Source organism: Propithecus coquereli, unplaced genomic scaffold, assembly GCF_000956105.1.
Source record: "Propithecus coquereli isolate 6110/MARCELLA unplaced genomic scaffold, Pcoq_1.0 Scaffold10, whole genome shotgun sequence".
NCBI lineage: Eukaryota > Metazoa > Chordata > Mammalia > Primates > Indriidae > Propithecus > Propithecus coquereli.
Window position 1 is genome coordinate 8,936,109 of NW_012133858.1, and position 14,395 is coordinate 8,950,503.

The 14,395-nt window shown below is 44.6% G+C and overlaps 1 protein-coding gene across 1 annotated transcript in view; it reads left to right on the forward strand.

The window, feature by feature from the left end:
* Positions 1-14,240, forward strand: part of APOD (apolipoprotein D) — a 15,616-nt gene extending 1,376 nt beyond the window's left edge. Inside the window, exons 2-5 of the mRNA XM_012640184.1 lie at positions 2,153-2,302; positions 6,967-7,088; positions 10,625-10,713; positions 13,793-14,240. Coding sequence (XP_012495638.1) covers positions 2,180-2,302; positions 6,967-7,088; positions 10,625-10,713; positions 13,793-14,028 — 570 coding nt within the window. The 5' untranslated portion in view covers positions 2,153-2,179 and the 3' untranslated portion in view covers positions 14,029-14,240. The remainder of the gene's footprint in view (positions 1-2,152; positions 2,303-6,966; positions 7,089-10,624; positions 10,714-13,792) is intronic.
* The last annotated feature ends 155 nt before the right edge of the window (positions 14,241-14,395 follow it).

The window sequence follows — 14,395 nt, forward strand, 5'->3', positions numbered from 1 at the left end:
TTTAAAGTATTTAAACTCCTCATTAGGACAATCTTCCTACTGGTATCAAGAAGACGCAAAAATCTATTTTAGCCAAGTTCATAAGTATATATCAATAATGTGCTCAGTAAGTGTTGGGTAAATGGGAATGGAAGGTGCATTGAAAAATATTATGGATGCCATCCACCCTTTCTCTCACTGGGAGTTTTAACCATAGGAATAAAGCTGCTGCGGCAAAGAGGCATCTTTGGAAGAACTGCAATCAAGGAAATTAGCTTTGTTCTGAAATCCTCCCACAGAGCTAAAGAATATGTTTCAGCCCACAAGAGAATGCTTTATAATAAGACATTCATCAGGGCAAGATATGGAACTGACTTTTGTTGTACCTGTCACATGGTGAAGCGAGACTCATTAGGGCACAGAGGCAGGTGTTTATCAAAAGGCAACCAAGGGGTTGCCCAGGAGGAAGGCTCAGGGTGCTACAGATAGGGGAGCTGGAGATGGGGCCAAGGCCCAGCTCTCTGCCTGCTTCCAGGCCTCAGCTTTCCCATCTGTATGCTTGGGAGTAGGGTTGGATAGGTGAGCTCTAGGGTCTGGTCCAGTTTTGGAGACCCTGTAGAATGTGCGTAACATGTGGCTATCCTTTGAGGCAGATCCTCTGAGCAAGGCCCTTAGCTTGGGCCTGCTAAGTAGGGCTCCAGAGGTTCTAAGAATCTCTTGAAAATAGATGCAAATTTCTGTGGGTTTCAATACATCCATCATCCCCCAAAAGGTTAAAAGACAAGTATTGTTTGCATGGTGGTAGGAGCGGAAGGGAAGTGGAGCCTCAAAGACTGAGGAAGGTGGTCCCACCGCAGACTTGCTCAAGGGTGCTCGGCAACCACACCCTCCCTCAGCAGCCCCAGCTGGCAGCTTTCACTCATTACGTAACTGTTCTTTTGAAAACCAGGCAACGAAACCTCCAGAAGAAAAGCTATTGATTATTAAAGGTTACTTGGAAGCTTAGAGACTCATAATAAAGCAGTTATAATTATTCCTGTAATGACACAGCCTTTCAAATGCTCAGATCTGAGAACATTTTGCTTGCATCGCATCAGTCATCTCCATCACAGGGAAAAAGGCAAAGAGCTGGGAATAGCTCATGTGAAGCAACAGGCAGGAGTCACAAGGAAGGGAACGCACTAGAAGCAAGTCAGTGAGAGAAGCAGGGAGGAGCTCAGATCCCCCAGAACCTGCACTCAGCGCAGCCTCCCTCCCCTAGCCTCATAGAACCCTCGGGGCTGAAATGCTGGCTGTACAATTCCACATCAGCTGACCATCCTTCTCTAGTTAAACGCACATCTTCTATGAAAAATACCCTCAGCAGAATGTCAAAAAAAAAAACAAGAATTCTGGGAAATACAATCATTTGTTTCTGCTTTTTATAACAACAATAACTAGCATTTATTGAGCATTTACTCTGTGTCAGACACTGCTCTAACTACTCTCTGTGTATTATCTCATTTAATTCTCACAAAAATTCACGGGGTAGGTATGATTATTATTCCCACTTAATGACAAAGAAGCTAAGGCATAAACTGAAAACAGTTATGTTAATACTTAGCATGTGGCAGAGCCAGAATTCGAGCCCAGTCAGGGTAACCCTGGAGTGCCCAGCACGCTGCACTGTGTTAAGGTTTCCAGGCCCACTCTTGAGTTGCCCAGCAAAAGGGGGCACTTCCCTTATGAATCTTAGAGGACACTAAAGGCTGTGCATGGTATTGGTTTTGCTTTTGTTTTGCTTTGTTTTTTCCTTTCATAGTTCGCTGAAGACTTCACTCTCCCCCTTTGCCTGGCCCCCTCATTGTTTCTGTGCATTTGACAGGTGTCTGCTGAGTCTGACACTTGGAGGTCCTGGGGGTGATCCCTTGGGAAATGCATAAGTAGGTGCAGGCTGGGGTGCAAAATCAATTCAACCAACTCCTATGCCAGTCAGAGGGCGCCCCAACAAAGGCACAAGGCTCTGAGGAGGAAGGTCTCACAGCAGTGCTAACAATCAGGTGTCCCCTGAAGGATGAAGCATACGCAGGGGCTGGGGGGAGGAGGAGCAGCCAGCACGGGAATCTTGCCCTGTGAATGTGTGTCCTCAAGAGGGTCACAATGACCCCAGCTGCTTTGTTTCCCCCAACTCCAGGTCCCTCGACAGCTACCCGGCCCCGAGATGGTGACGATGCTGTTGCTGCTTTCCACACTGGCTGGCCTCTTCGCTGCGGCAGAGGGACAAGCTTTCCATCTTGGGACATGCCCGACTCCCCCGGTGCAGGAGAATTTTGACGTGAATAAGGTGTGGTAAAAGGCTAAACGCCCATTTGTTTTGCCATGTCTGGTGTGAATAAGCACTCTGCAAGGTTCAGTTTTATTATTCTGCTCTAATCTCCGCAGCAAGCCTTGGGACAGTTACTCGCCTTATTTGGGGTTTCCCCAAAGTAGAGTCTGAGACAAGGATTAGGGCAGGGAGTTTTTGGAAGATGATCCAGGAAGCACGAATGGGCCTGTGGGAAAGAGAGACCGAGAAGGCAGAGAAGCAATAAAGGGTGTGTCACCAGCAGTTACTCTGCGAAGAACGGGGTTCAGTCCTGCTAGGGGTCCTCAGAGGAAAGGCCTGGAATGCACCCCAGATTGTCCCACAGCTGGATGCCGGCAGGCCGTGGGAGTGCCTGTGGAGAGGAGAGACATGCGTTCTCAGGTGGGCAGCTGGCAGCTTCCAAAAGAGCTGTACTTCATGGCCCGTTTCTAGGGACGAGGAATGAACACAGAGACAAAGAGACACAGACACATACAAAGACGGTACAAGACTGCAGTGCCTTCCTGCCACAGTTTCTTTATTTTTAACACAGCGTTTGGCAACTGTCCCACCATAATTTCTTTGTTCCCACACTGTCCCGACTCAACACGTCCCGTTCCTTGTTGTTTCGTCTACGGTGAGCAGATGTTTGCATCTGAACTCTCTAGCCCCTCCTGTTTGCAGGGTTAGGGCGCCCTGGCTTGCGTGCAAGCCCACAGGCATGTTCTTGAGAAAAACAACAAGGAACCGTTCCCAGACAAAATGTCCTCTACACTGTAACATTTACATTCCCACCAGCAGTGTCTGATTCCCATTTTCTCCATATGTTTGCCAAAACTTGTCATTGTTGTCTTTTTTATAATAGCCATTTTTAGTGTGGGTGAAGCAGTATCTCATCGTGGGTTTTTTTTTTTTTTTTTTAACATGCTCATGGGGCTATTTGGAATTTTTTTTATTTTTGTTTTTAAGATGGGGTCTTGCTCTGTTGCCCAGGCTGGAGTGCAGGGGCACAATCACAGTTCACTGCAGCCTCAAACTCCTGGGCTCAAGTGATCTTCCTGTCTCAGCCTCTCGAGTAGCTGGGACTAAAGGCACGTGCCACCATGCCTGGCTAATTTTTAAATTTTCTGTAGAGCCAGAGTCTCCCTATGTTACCCAGGCTGGTCTCAAACTCTTGGCCTTAAGAGATCCTCCTGCCTTGGCCTTCCAAAGTGTTGGGATTGCAGGCATGAGCCATCACACCTGGCCCTGTTGTTTTGATTTGCATTTCCCTAATGGCTAATGATATTTAGCATCTTTCCATGTGTTTCTTGGCCATTTGTATTAAATATATCTTCTATTCAAATCCCTTGCCTATTTTTTAACTGGGGTTTTAAAAATTATTGAAATGTAAGAGTTCCCTCTATATTCTGATACAAGTCCCTTATCAGATACATGATTTGCAAATATTTTCTCCCATTCTGTGGATTTTCTCACTTTATCGATGTGCCCTTTGAAGCACGAAAGTTTTTAATATTGATGAAGTTCAATTTGTCTACCTTTTCCTGTTGTTGCTTGTGTTTTTTGGTGGCATACCTAAAAAAAAAAAACCATTGCCTAATCCAATATTATAAAGGTTTACTCCTATATTTTCTTTGAAGAGTTTTATATATTTAGTTCTTACATTTAAGTCTTTGATCCATTTTAAATTAAATTGTGTATATAGTGTGATATGAGGGTCATTCTTTTGCATGTGGATATCCAGTTGTTCCAGCACCATTTGTTGAAAAGACTGTCTTTTCCCCATTGAATAGTCTTGCCATTCTTGTCGAAAATCAATTGACCATATACATGAGAGTTTATTTCCGGACTCTCAATTCTATTCTATTGACCTATATGTCTATACTAATGCCACTACCATACAGTCTTGATTACTACAGCTTTGAAGTAAGTTTTGAAATCAGAATGTATGAGCCCTCCAACTTTGTCCTTGCTATTCTGTATCCATTATACACTCATATGAATTTTAGGGTGAGCTTGTCAATTTCTGCAAAGAAGCCAATTTGAATTTTGACAGAGATTGCTTAAATCTGAAGATCAGTTTGGGGAGTATTGCCATCTTAACAATATTGTCTTCCAGTTTGTTAACATAGGATATTTTTCCATTTACTTAGGTGTTCTTTAATTTTTTCCAACAATATTTTGTAGTTTTCAGAATATAAGTTTTACCTTTCTTTAGTTAAATTTACTCCTAAATATGTTATTCTTTTGATGCTATTGTAAATGGAATTTTCTTAATTTCATTTGCAGATTGTTCATTGGAAATATAGAAATACATTTGATTTTTATATATTAATCTTGTATCTTTTAACCTAATAGTTTTTGTTTTTGTTTTAGAGTCCTCAGAGTATTTTACATGTCATCTGCAAATAGATATAGTTTCACCTCTTCCTTTCTAAGATTCTTTTTAAACACCGAATTGTCTTTCTATAGATAGAGAAACTGAGACCTGAGAAGATCAAGAGGCCATCACAAAAAAAATGAGATCATGAGGGAGCATGACATCAAAATCAATCTTCTACCTCTGACTTTCCTCTTTTCTGGAAAATCAAGCTCCCTCAATTTTAATTGTGGAGCACTAAAGTCACTTTAACAATATAGAACTATTTTAAATGCACAATATAAAATGGAGCTTTTTCTAAGGATGTCTATGCAACCAGTTAGCCTTAACCTTATTCTTTGGTGCTTTCGATGAATATTAAGCTCAGTGGTTTCAATTGAGAGCTGTGCTTTAATAAATGAGTGGAAAATTTATGGTCACAAGCGTGGGAGTATGTTTGAGCAGAGAGCATGTGACAGAGGCAATACTGCCACCTGTTTGCAGTATGCTCTCTTTGCAAGTTCTGGCTCTGAAGGCGAGTGCATCTCTTTTTGTTTTGTTGAGTAATACATTTTTAAATTTCTAAAATAATTTCAGTGAATAATTTGACTAGGTAAATATATTCACATGGTTCAAAATCTAAACGTGCAAAAGAATATACAATGAAAAGTTTCTCTTCCACCTCTGTAGGTCGGTTTCCATCCTCAGTAGCAACTAGTAAAACCAGTTATTGTGTGTCTTTTTTGGAGATAATGTATACATATACAAGCAAATACATATAAAACTGTGGTAAGCAGAATAATGGCTTCCGAAGGTGTCCATGTCCTACTCCCTGGGACCTGTGAACATTCCTTTACATGAAAAAGGGCATTTTGCAGATATGTTTGAAGTTACGGACCTTGAGATGGCCAGATTAGCTTGGAATCCCTGGACTATTCAGGTGGGCTCAATCTAATCACACAAGTCCTTAAAAGCAGAGAATGTTTCCCAGCTATGGTCAGAGAGAGAGGCTTGATGATGGAATAACAGTCAGAGAGATGCGATGTGAGAAGGATTTGGCTTGCTTTTGCTAGCTTTGAAAATGAAGGAAGGGGATCCCAAGCCAAGGAATGCAGGTGGCCTCTAGAATTTGGAAAGGACAAGAAAATAGATTCTCCCCTATGGCTTCCAGAAAGGAACATAACCAATACCTTGATTCTAGCCTAGTGAGCCGCATGTCAGACTTCTGACTTACAGAACTGTAAGACAATAAATCTGTGCTGTTTTAAGCTGGTGGTAACTTGTTACAGCAGCAATAGAAATCCAATATAATAACCATTTCCCCCATTTTTACACAAAAGGGAGCTAAATATATATGCTATTTCATACCTGGCTCTTTTTTCATTAAATATATCGTGGAGATAATTGCATATGACTCTTTTCAAAGAGGATGCATAAAATTCCATTGTATGGATGTGCCGTCATGTATTTACCCAGCCCCCTACTGATGTTCACTTAGGCTGTTTCCTATCTTTTATTATCACAAAGAGTACTGCAATGGATAACCTTAAACATACATGATTTCTTCTATCAGGAGGGTGCATTACCAGAAGTGCAATTGCAGGGCCAAAGAGTATATGTATTTTTAGCTTTGCCAGATAGTGCCAACTGCCCTCCACAGAGGTTGTAAACTAGTCTGGTCTTCGCGTGAGGCGTGTCCAGAAGCCTGAGAGTGCCTGTGTCCCCACACCCTTGCTGGCACAGTGGTAGCTTCCTTTAAGGTTGACTCCATCCACTGGAAGTATGGACTGAGGGCCAGCCCCGAGAGAAAGAATGATACAAGTCTTCTAAATCCTGATCACCTGCCAAAAGCCTCTGTGACCAGTTCCCTGTGCAGGGTCATATGAGGAAAGTTCCATCCACTCTGGAGTCCTAGCTCTCTGCAGTGAACATATCTGACTCTGCACAAGATTGAAAGATGCCTTGTCGAATCGTAAAATGTTTGAGATGAAAGGTCCTTTACATCATCCCCTCCTTTTAAAGATCTAGAATTTCGCAGAGCTTTTGACTAAAGAGGACACTGAGAGCAGATCTAAATAAAGAGCACTTTAGGAATAGAATGTAGCACTCACCCAGTGCCCACACATCCGCTGCCCTTTTTCTCAAGGGAATCAATATCTTGCTCAGTTGCTGCTGGGAACAATGAGGCCCATTTTGCCCGGTTTCCCCAGGAAAGGGCTCTGCTTCTGAAAGGCTACAATGGGGAAGAGTTTGCAGGTCCCCAGAGAACCACAGGGTTTTGTTCTACTTGTTGTTGTCTCTGCAGTATCTTGGAAGATGGTATGAAATTGAGAAGATCCCAGCGAGCTTTGAGAAAGGAACCTGCATCCAAGCCAACTACTCACTAATGGAAAACGGAAACATCAAAGTGCTAAACAAGGAGTTGGGGTGAGTGGCCATGCCCCTCCCGGGCCAGGCCTGCGGAGTGCTGGCCTGGAGTGGCTGGGTGTTGGCAGCCTGGCTCAGGGAGGATGGGAACGCTGCTGCCTGCCTGGACTGCCTGCTCACAGCAGGACCAAGAGGAGAGCTCTTGGCAGGCAGGGATGGCAAGGACTAGAATCCACTCGTGATTTTCCATAACCCCTTGCTGAGCACCTGTTGTATACTAGACCCTGTGGAGACACTCCAGTAACCCAAGCTGACAGGGCTCCTGCCCTCAATGCAAAATAGATACTCTGGCAGCAAAGGACATCAGGGACCATCTTGTCGGGCCTCAAAACCAAGAGAGAAGCCCCTCTGATACCATCTGCTGCCAGAGCGTCCAGCTTTGCTTGAACACTTTCAGGAACTGGGAGCTCATCGCCTTCCGTGATGGTTTACCCCATCTCCAGGCAGTGTCACCTATTAGAAAACACTTTTTCTTATTAAGCAAAAATCAAATACATACATATTCACATTCTTGTAAACAGATATATATTTACACTATGTAAACAGGATAGCCTATAGAAGTGTACATATCTATTACTGAGGGCTTCTAACATTGATATTTGATCCAAAAATTTGTACTTTGGAAAGCAAACATAAACTTAAAAAGAGCCCCAGGAAGAACTCCTTCCTACTCACCCTCCATGAACAAAGATAACAGCAGCAGTAAACAACAGTAAGTAATATTTATTACACATTTCCTATGTGCAAGGCACCATTCGATATACATGTATATAAACGTGTGTGTACATGTGTATAGATGTATGTGTATGTATATATAAATGAATATACATTCATTTAATCCCCATAACAACTCTGAGATAGGTACTATTATTAATATCATTTTTAACGAGGAAACGGAAGTACAGAGAGGTAAAGTAACTTGTCCAAGGGTTTCACACAGCTCATAAATGATGAAGCTGAGATTTGAACGCAGGGTGCAGTGAAATGGGGAAGAGGACAGAAAACAAATGAAAGGAAGGTTGGACATCAGGGCTGCCCTTTTGTTCCCTACGGGATCTGAGAACTATTCAACTCCAAGAAAACAATAACAGCGAGGCTTTCTGTGGTTATCCCAACATCCACTAACATTTCTGTGGGCCAAAACCCAGTGGGTAGACTCCCTGGCCCTGCATAAACCAGGCAAACAAAGCAAGGATCTTGAGGGCCTCTGAAGAAAAATCCAGCTCATTTCAGAGGGAAGAGCTCCGGGAATTGGGGTGCAGATGCCCTGATCTCACAGGAATTTTGGAGGCCCCAAAGTTGTAATGACCTCATTTCAAATATTTTGTCCCATTCTATGACCAAGAGTCAGTGACACAGATCCCAAAACCCATGAGATTCCTCTACCTCTCCTTTGGAGTTGGCCGGGAGTCCTCTTTAACTGTACGAAGATTATTAGGTTGTTCTACCTCTAGGGTTATACCTGTCTAAAACAGAATAACACATGGAAGAACGTTTGTTAATTCTGGAAAAATGGTATAGTTTCTCCTTCAGGGAAGAGTGTAGAATGAGCGGAGGGCAGGACAGCACAGAGTCTGAGCAGGAGATTGTTGTTAGCCAACATCAGAGAATTTGAGGACAGAACAGCTGGCACAGGGTTGGGAGCTGAAGGGCTCAGGCTTTGGAGTTAGGCTGCCTGGTTTCAAATCCTGGTTCTGCCATTTACCATGTGACCTTAGGTTGGTTATAATAATTCTCTAAGCCTCGGTTTCCTCATCTGTAAAATGACAACAATTATAGAACCTACCTCCACGGGGCTGTTTGAGGATTAAATGGGGTTTGGCATGTAGTAATCATTTAATAAATATTACCTACTATTGTTAACTTACTGCTATCCTTGAAAATACAAATGCATTTTTGCCATGAACATGCTGTAAGTTTATGATCAAAGATTGGTGTTTTGAAAACTGTGCTGAGGAAAAAAGCTAATGACGGTGGAAATGAGAGAGTCTGTTGGGAAGAGACTGGTGTGTTGCTAAGTTAATGTACGCAGGTAGAACAGACCATCGTCCCAGCTATCCGTGATGCAGGTGAGAGCGCAGGGCATGGTCTCTAGCCCTACACAGTGATAAACAGAGGATGTAGTGGGACATTTTCCAACCTCCCATACCTGTTGCTTATTGTCTAGTTTTTAGGACATCCATCACCACCAACCATAGCACTAACCTACTGACTAACACATACTGTTGCTTTAATTTTAGTTTGCCTGCCCCCCTTGAGGACTGAGGGACAGACAGCTCCTCTGTTGGCTTCCCCGGTGGGGCACCCTGATGCCTGAGCACTCTCCCTTTGGTACCTCCCTCCCCAGGCCTTTCCCTTCCTCCTGGGTTCATGGGTCATTGGGAGTTATCCAGAAATGGGGCCAGGCCCATTCAAGAGGGTGAAAGTATTTCATCCAATCTAAAACCACCTCTTTGAAGACACACCACTATTTTATATATCACTAAGAAAGAATTGACACTGCTAATCATAATTGTCAGGTGGCATCAATTGTGAGATGTGTATTTCTTCACATTTAACATCTCTGAGGCACTCTGGAAGGCCGAGGCAGGAGGATCGCTTGATGTCAGGAGTTTGAGACCAGCCTGAGGAAGAGTGAGATCCAGTCTCTCCCAAAAATAGAAAAATTTAGCCAGGCATGGTGGCACATGCCTGTAGTCCCAGCTCCTAAGGAGGCTGAGGCAGGAGGATCACTTGAGCCCAGGAATTTGAGGCTGCAGTGAGCTAGGCTGATGCCATGGCACTCTACCCAGGGCAACAGAGTGAGACTCTGTCTCAAAAACAAAAAAAAACCCATCTCTGAGTTGTGGGCACATCTGAGAATCACCGAGATAAGGTAAATGTTTCCTCACTGCCTGCTTTTACCTGACCTATGTTGAAATCCTCCACACTCACTTAGACGCTTGCTGAACCGGAAGGTGTCTCAGAGCTCAGGCCCCTTGAAGGGACAGACAATGTCACATGATATCACTGAGGCCCAAAGAAGGGAAAACCTTTTGGGTCTCTAACTCTCTGTTTTACATTCTTTTCAGTGATCAAGTCCATCCTTGTTCATTCCTTTGGCCCCTTCTCATTTTTGAAGACGCGAATCTTCTTTGTGTGTTGGGTTATCTTGCTTGGTTTTTCTTCTCTTTTACTGCCTCTCTCTTTAGAGCCTGGGAGCAGAAAATGGCCTTTCAGGCAATTGCAGAGATCCCAAGAACAGTGTTGAAGTGCAAGGGCCTAGCTTCTCATCCAGCCCTGGAGCATTTCCCTGGCTGCTTCTCATCACCTTGCGCTGTCTTCCTCGGCTTGATCTCTAAGACAGTCACAATGGGAAGGGCAGGGCATGCAGCCAGGGTCTGGCCTGCCTTTGAGAGCCTCTGTCACCAGAAATCTGTGTTGATCACTGGTCCTTAGTGCCACACATCTTGCTTTTCATTGATTTTGGGCTTTCAATCAGATGTTTTTATTTTCTCTTCTCTTTTTTGTTTTTTTTGTTGTTTTGTTCATTGCAGACAGGATGGAACTGTGAATCAAATTGAAGGCGAAGCCACCCCAGTTAACCTCACGGAGCCCGCCAAGCTGGAAGTGAAGTTTTTCTGGTGTAAGTGTCCACTTCTCTCACAAGGATTCGGGGACGGGGATATGCAAATTGAAGGCGAGAGCCCTGGACTGGGGTGCCCCTGTCACATCTGAGTGTCATCTGTAATGACTCAATACATAAGTACTTATGAGCACGCACTACATGCCATGCCCTGGTGCAACGGTGGGCAAGAGGGCAAGACAAAGCTGGCCCTTGTACTTAGGGAGCTTACGTCCCAGCGTGGCTACTGACGAGTAACCAATTTGCTATGAAACTACAGTCAGGCTTTCAATAGGTGAAGCACAAACAGGAGCACAGAGGGCATGAGCCATAGAAGACCAAATCCAGTGTTGTTTCCCAGAGGAAACTGAGGCCAGAAAAATCAGCAGATGTCAGCAGAACAACTAGCATGTGCAAAAGCTTGGAGCCAAGAGATGACAATAGTGACAGGGAGTTTAATTGCTGGCTCTGCCACTTTCTAGCCACATTGTTGGAGACCTTGAGAGATATTTAATCACAGGCACTTGCCCTTTGAGTTCTGAACTAAGTGAGGAATGGACACAGTCAACGTTGAAATCACCAAATATTAGTTTTATTATTGATGTAGATACACTGGAGAATTCAGCCCAGAACTGTGAGGCTCTCTGGTGCTGAAAGTGCTTAGGAGCCCTCTCCCCACATACAGGGCAGACACTGAAGTCAACAGTTGCAAGAGAAATCACCCCCCGCCCGACCCCTGCCACTCCTCCACCCCATGCCGGTCAGTCCCTAGAGTGGGGCAGAGAGGATGTTCTTACTTCATAGACTAAGAAGGATTTCTGGGAGGAGAAAACAGCTCTTCCCACACATACGACTACATGTACAAGCCAGGGATACCTGCCCAGCGTTGTAAAGATAAACTAGACTAGATAACACATGCTCCGTAAACTGCAAAGGGCTTTGCACATGTTAATTTCTCTTTTCATTTTTACAAAGAAGGAAGTTGAAGTACAGGACACCTGGGTGGTGTAGGCAGACACTGAACTAATTAGAGGGAAAGTTGAAACCTAAACCTAGGTCTCCAAACTCTCAACTGAGTATTTTTCCCATAACGCAGATCAAGAATGGGGATGGGAGTGAAGGTTAAATACTATGTGCACGATCCTCATAAGGAAGCCTGGGGCAGGAGCTAAGAGAGGCAGGAGCTATTACCTGGGGAAGGTGAGGAGGGAGAGATTTGTTCTGGTTGGAGGGATTCAACGTTTGCGTTGGGCCTTGTAGGGTGTACGGGAGGTTATGGGAAAGGATGTTCCACGTGGAGGGAATGGCACAGGAGAAGGCCTGGATAAAGAGGCCGAAAGCCTGGGAGAGTTCATGGGGTAGGGATGGCCTCGAATGCCACGTAAGACAGTTTGGAGTTTCTTCCATAAGCAATAGTAGACTCTCAACATTTTCTAAGAAAGAGAGAGACGTAGAAGTTTTCTGTACTAAGAGGAAATACCTGAATAAATTTATTCTTGAGAGCTAGACCCTGTGAGAGGAAGACAGAATGTTCATGCCTGCGTGTGTGCAGGTGGGACATCATGCTGCTGCTAGAAGAGGTAGGAGACATATTTTTCCAAAATCACTCAGTGCTGAAGAGTTCTCAGTCCAGCTGCGAGTGCTCAGAGCAGCTGAAATTTACAGAGAGCAGGTGGATGATGCCTGTAACACTCTCGCTCTCTGGGTGAGTGAGGCAGGCAGGCAGGCAGGGCACCAACAGTGCTAGAAAGGTGAGTCAGGAACAATACTCAGTCTAGGCTTCTGTCCAGACTTCTTCCAAGGGTCCTTCTGTTTCCAGATTTATAAACAAAGTCAGAGGTAGCAGGGACCTTGGTGGGTGGTTGTCTGGACCAGCCCTCTTGTGTTCTCCTGATACCCAGCTGGGTCCTTGACACCCAGCCATGCTCTAACCACTTACACACTGCCTCCTTTGTCCAACAGCGTCTCGGGACATTCACGAGTGCTGAGTTCTGATTTTCTGATTTTGACTTGGCACACAGGATTATTATTATTATTATTATTATTATTATTTTAGAGATAGGATCTCGCTCTGTTGCTCAGGCTGGAGTGCAGTGGCATAATCATAGCTCACTGCAGCCTCAAACTCCTGGGCTCAAGAGATCCTCCCCAAGTGCTGGGATTACAGGTGTGAGCCACTGCGCCTGGCCCTCACAGGATTACTTTTGAGTGGAAGAGGTGGAATGCTTGAAACCCAGGATAGCAAGTCACCCCTGACTGCATATGTGTCCAAGTGTTGTGTGCTTGCTTATGGGGTCAGGACACAGCTTTCTCCCACTTGGGTCCATCTCCCACTTAACTTTAACAGGCTGGGCTATGAATTTTCCTTGGCTTGGACCTTGGCTATGGAGGTCAAGTTGACAGAAGAAATTTCTAGATCCACATGAAGAGGATAAATCCTCCATCTGTCCTCTTAAGGACCCCTTTACTCCTGGGCTTTCAACACTTTACAGATGTCAATCGATGACTCTTTGTAGGCACTTTGTGAGGAAGAGCTTATGACCTGTTACCAACTGGCTGCCATTTTCTTAAGAGTAGAATTTTTGAAGATCATACAGGAAGAAAAGAACAAAAACAAAAATAAGTTAGCCTCTGCCTCCTCCCATGGGCAGGTTCTAGAGGAAGCTAGGGGGTACAGACTCGGAAAGCTGGGGGCCCTGGTCCTGCATTCTTGACTCCACTTAGCTAAGTGGTGCCTCCATGTGCATTGGTGCTAAGTGCAGCCTGTCAGTCCAGGGGGTTCAGCCAAACCCCCCAGTTACCCCAAGAGACCACCTGCTACCAGGGAGGAGGACTATAGTGATGGTTCTTAACTCTGGCCATATATAGAATCACTAGGGAGCTTTTAAAAGTACCAACCACCTCCAGGTCTGAATCTAGAGGAAGTTAAGGGAAGGAGGACTTAATATTTTTTAAAGCTGCTGTGTGCTTCCCACGTAAAGCTAGAGTTGAGAACCACTGATCCAGAAGAAATAGGCCCCCAGAGCCTGGTTTCCGGAGTCCTGGAGTGAGGTTTCTTTTACCCTGGTCCCTCCTAATCCTGCCTTCCTCTGGTCCTCAGTGATGCCATCGTCACCGTACTGGGTCCTGGCCACCGACTACGAGAACTATGCCCTTGTGTACTCCTGCACCACGATCGTCTGGCTTTTTCACGTGGATTTTGCTTGGATCTTGGGAAGAAACCCTTACCTCCCTGCAGAAACAGTGACCTCTCTAAAAGATATCCTGACTTCTAATAACATCGAAGTTGAGAAAATGACTATCACAGATCAGGTGAACTGCCCCGAGTTCCTGTGACCAGGCTGGAAAGGGAGGCTACAGCCGCTTCATGTTACTTCTGCCTTGCTTTCCCCCACCCAGCCGCCCCTCATAAAGACAAACCAACCACAACAAACCGTCACAAATACCAGAGGGAAATGTGCCTGCAAAAGTCTGTGCAAGGGAGCTCAAGGAAAGTTAGCCCAACACTTAGCCACGCCCTACCCTGATACCTTGCTAGCGCAATAATAAACTTGTTGCTGACCTGCTGTGCTCATAGTAGATTCCAAATTGGCTTAATTTATTGTGTTTTTTTTTTTTTTCATTATAAGCTTATGCTTAAAAATCCTTAAGCTGTTAGGTTGAAAAAAACTAAGCACTGAACTGTCCTAGTTTAAAGGTAACA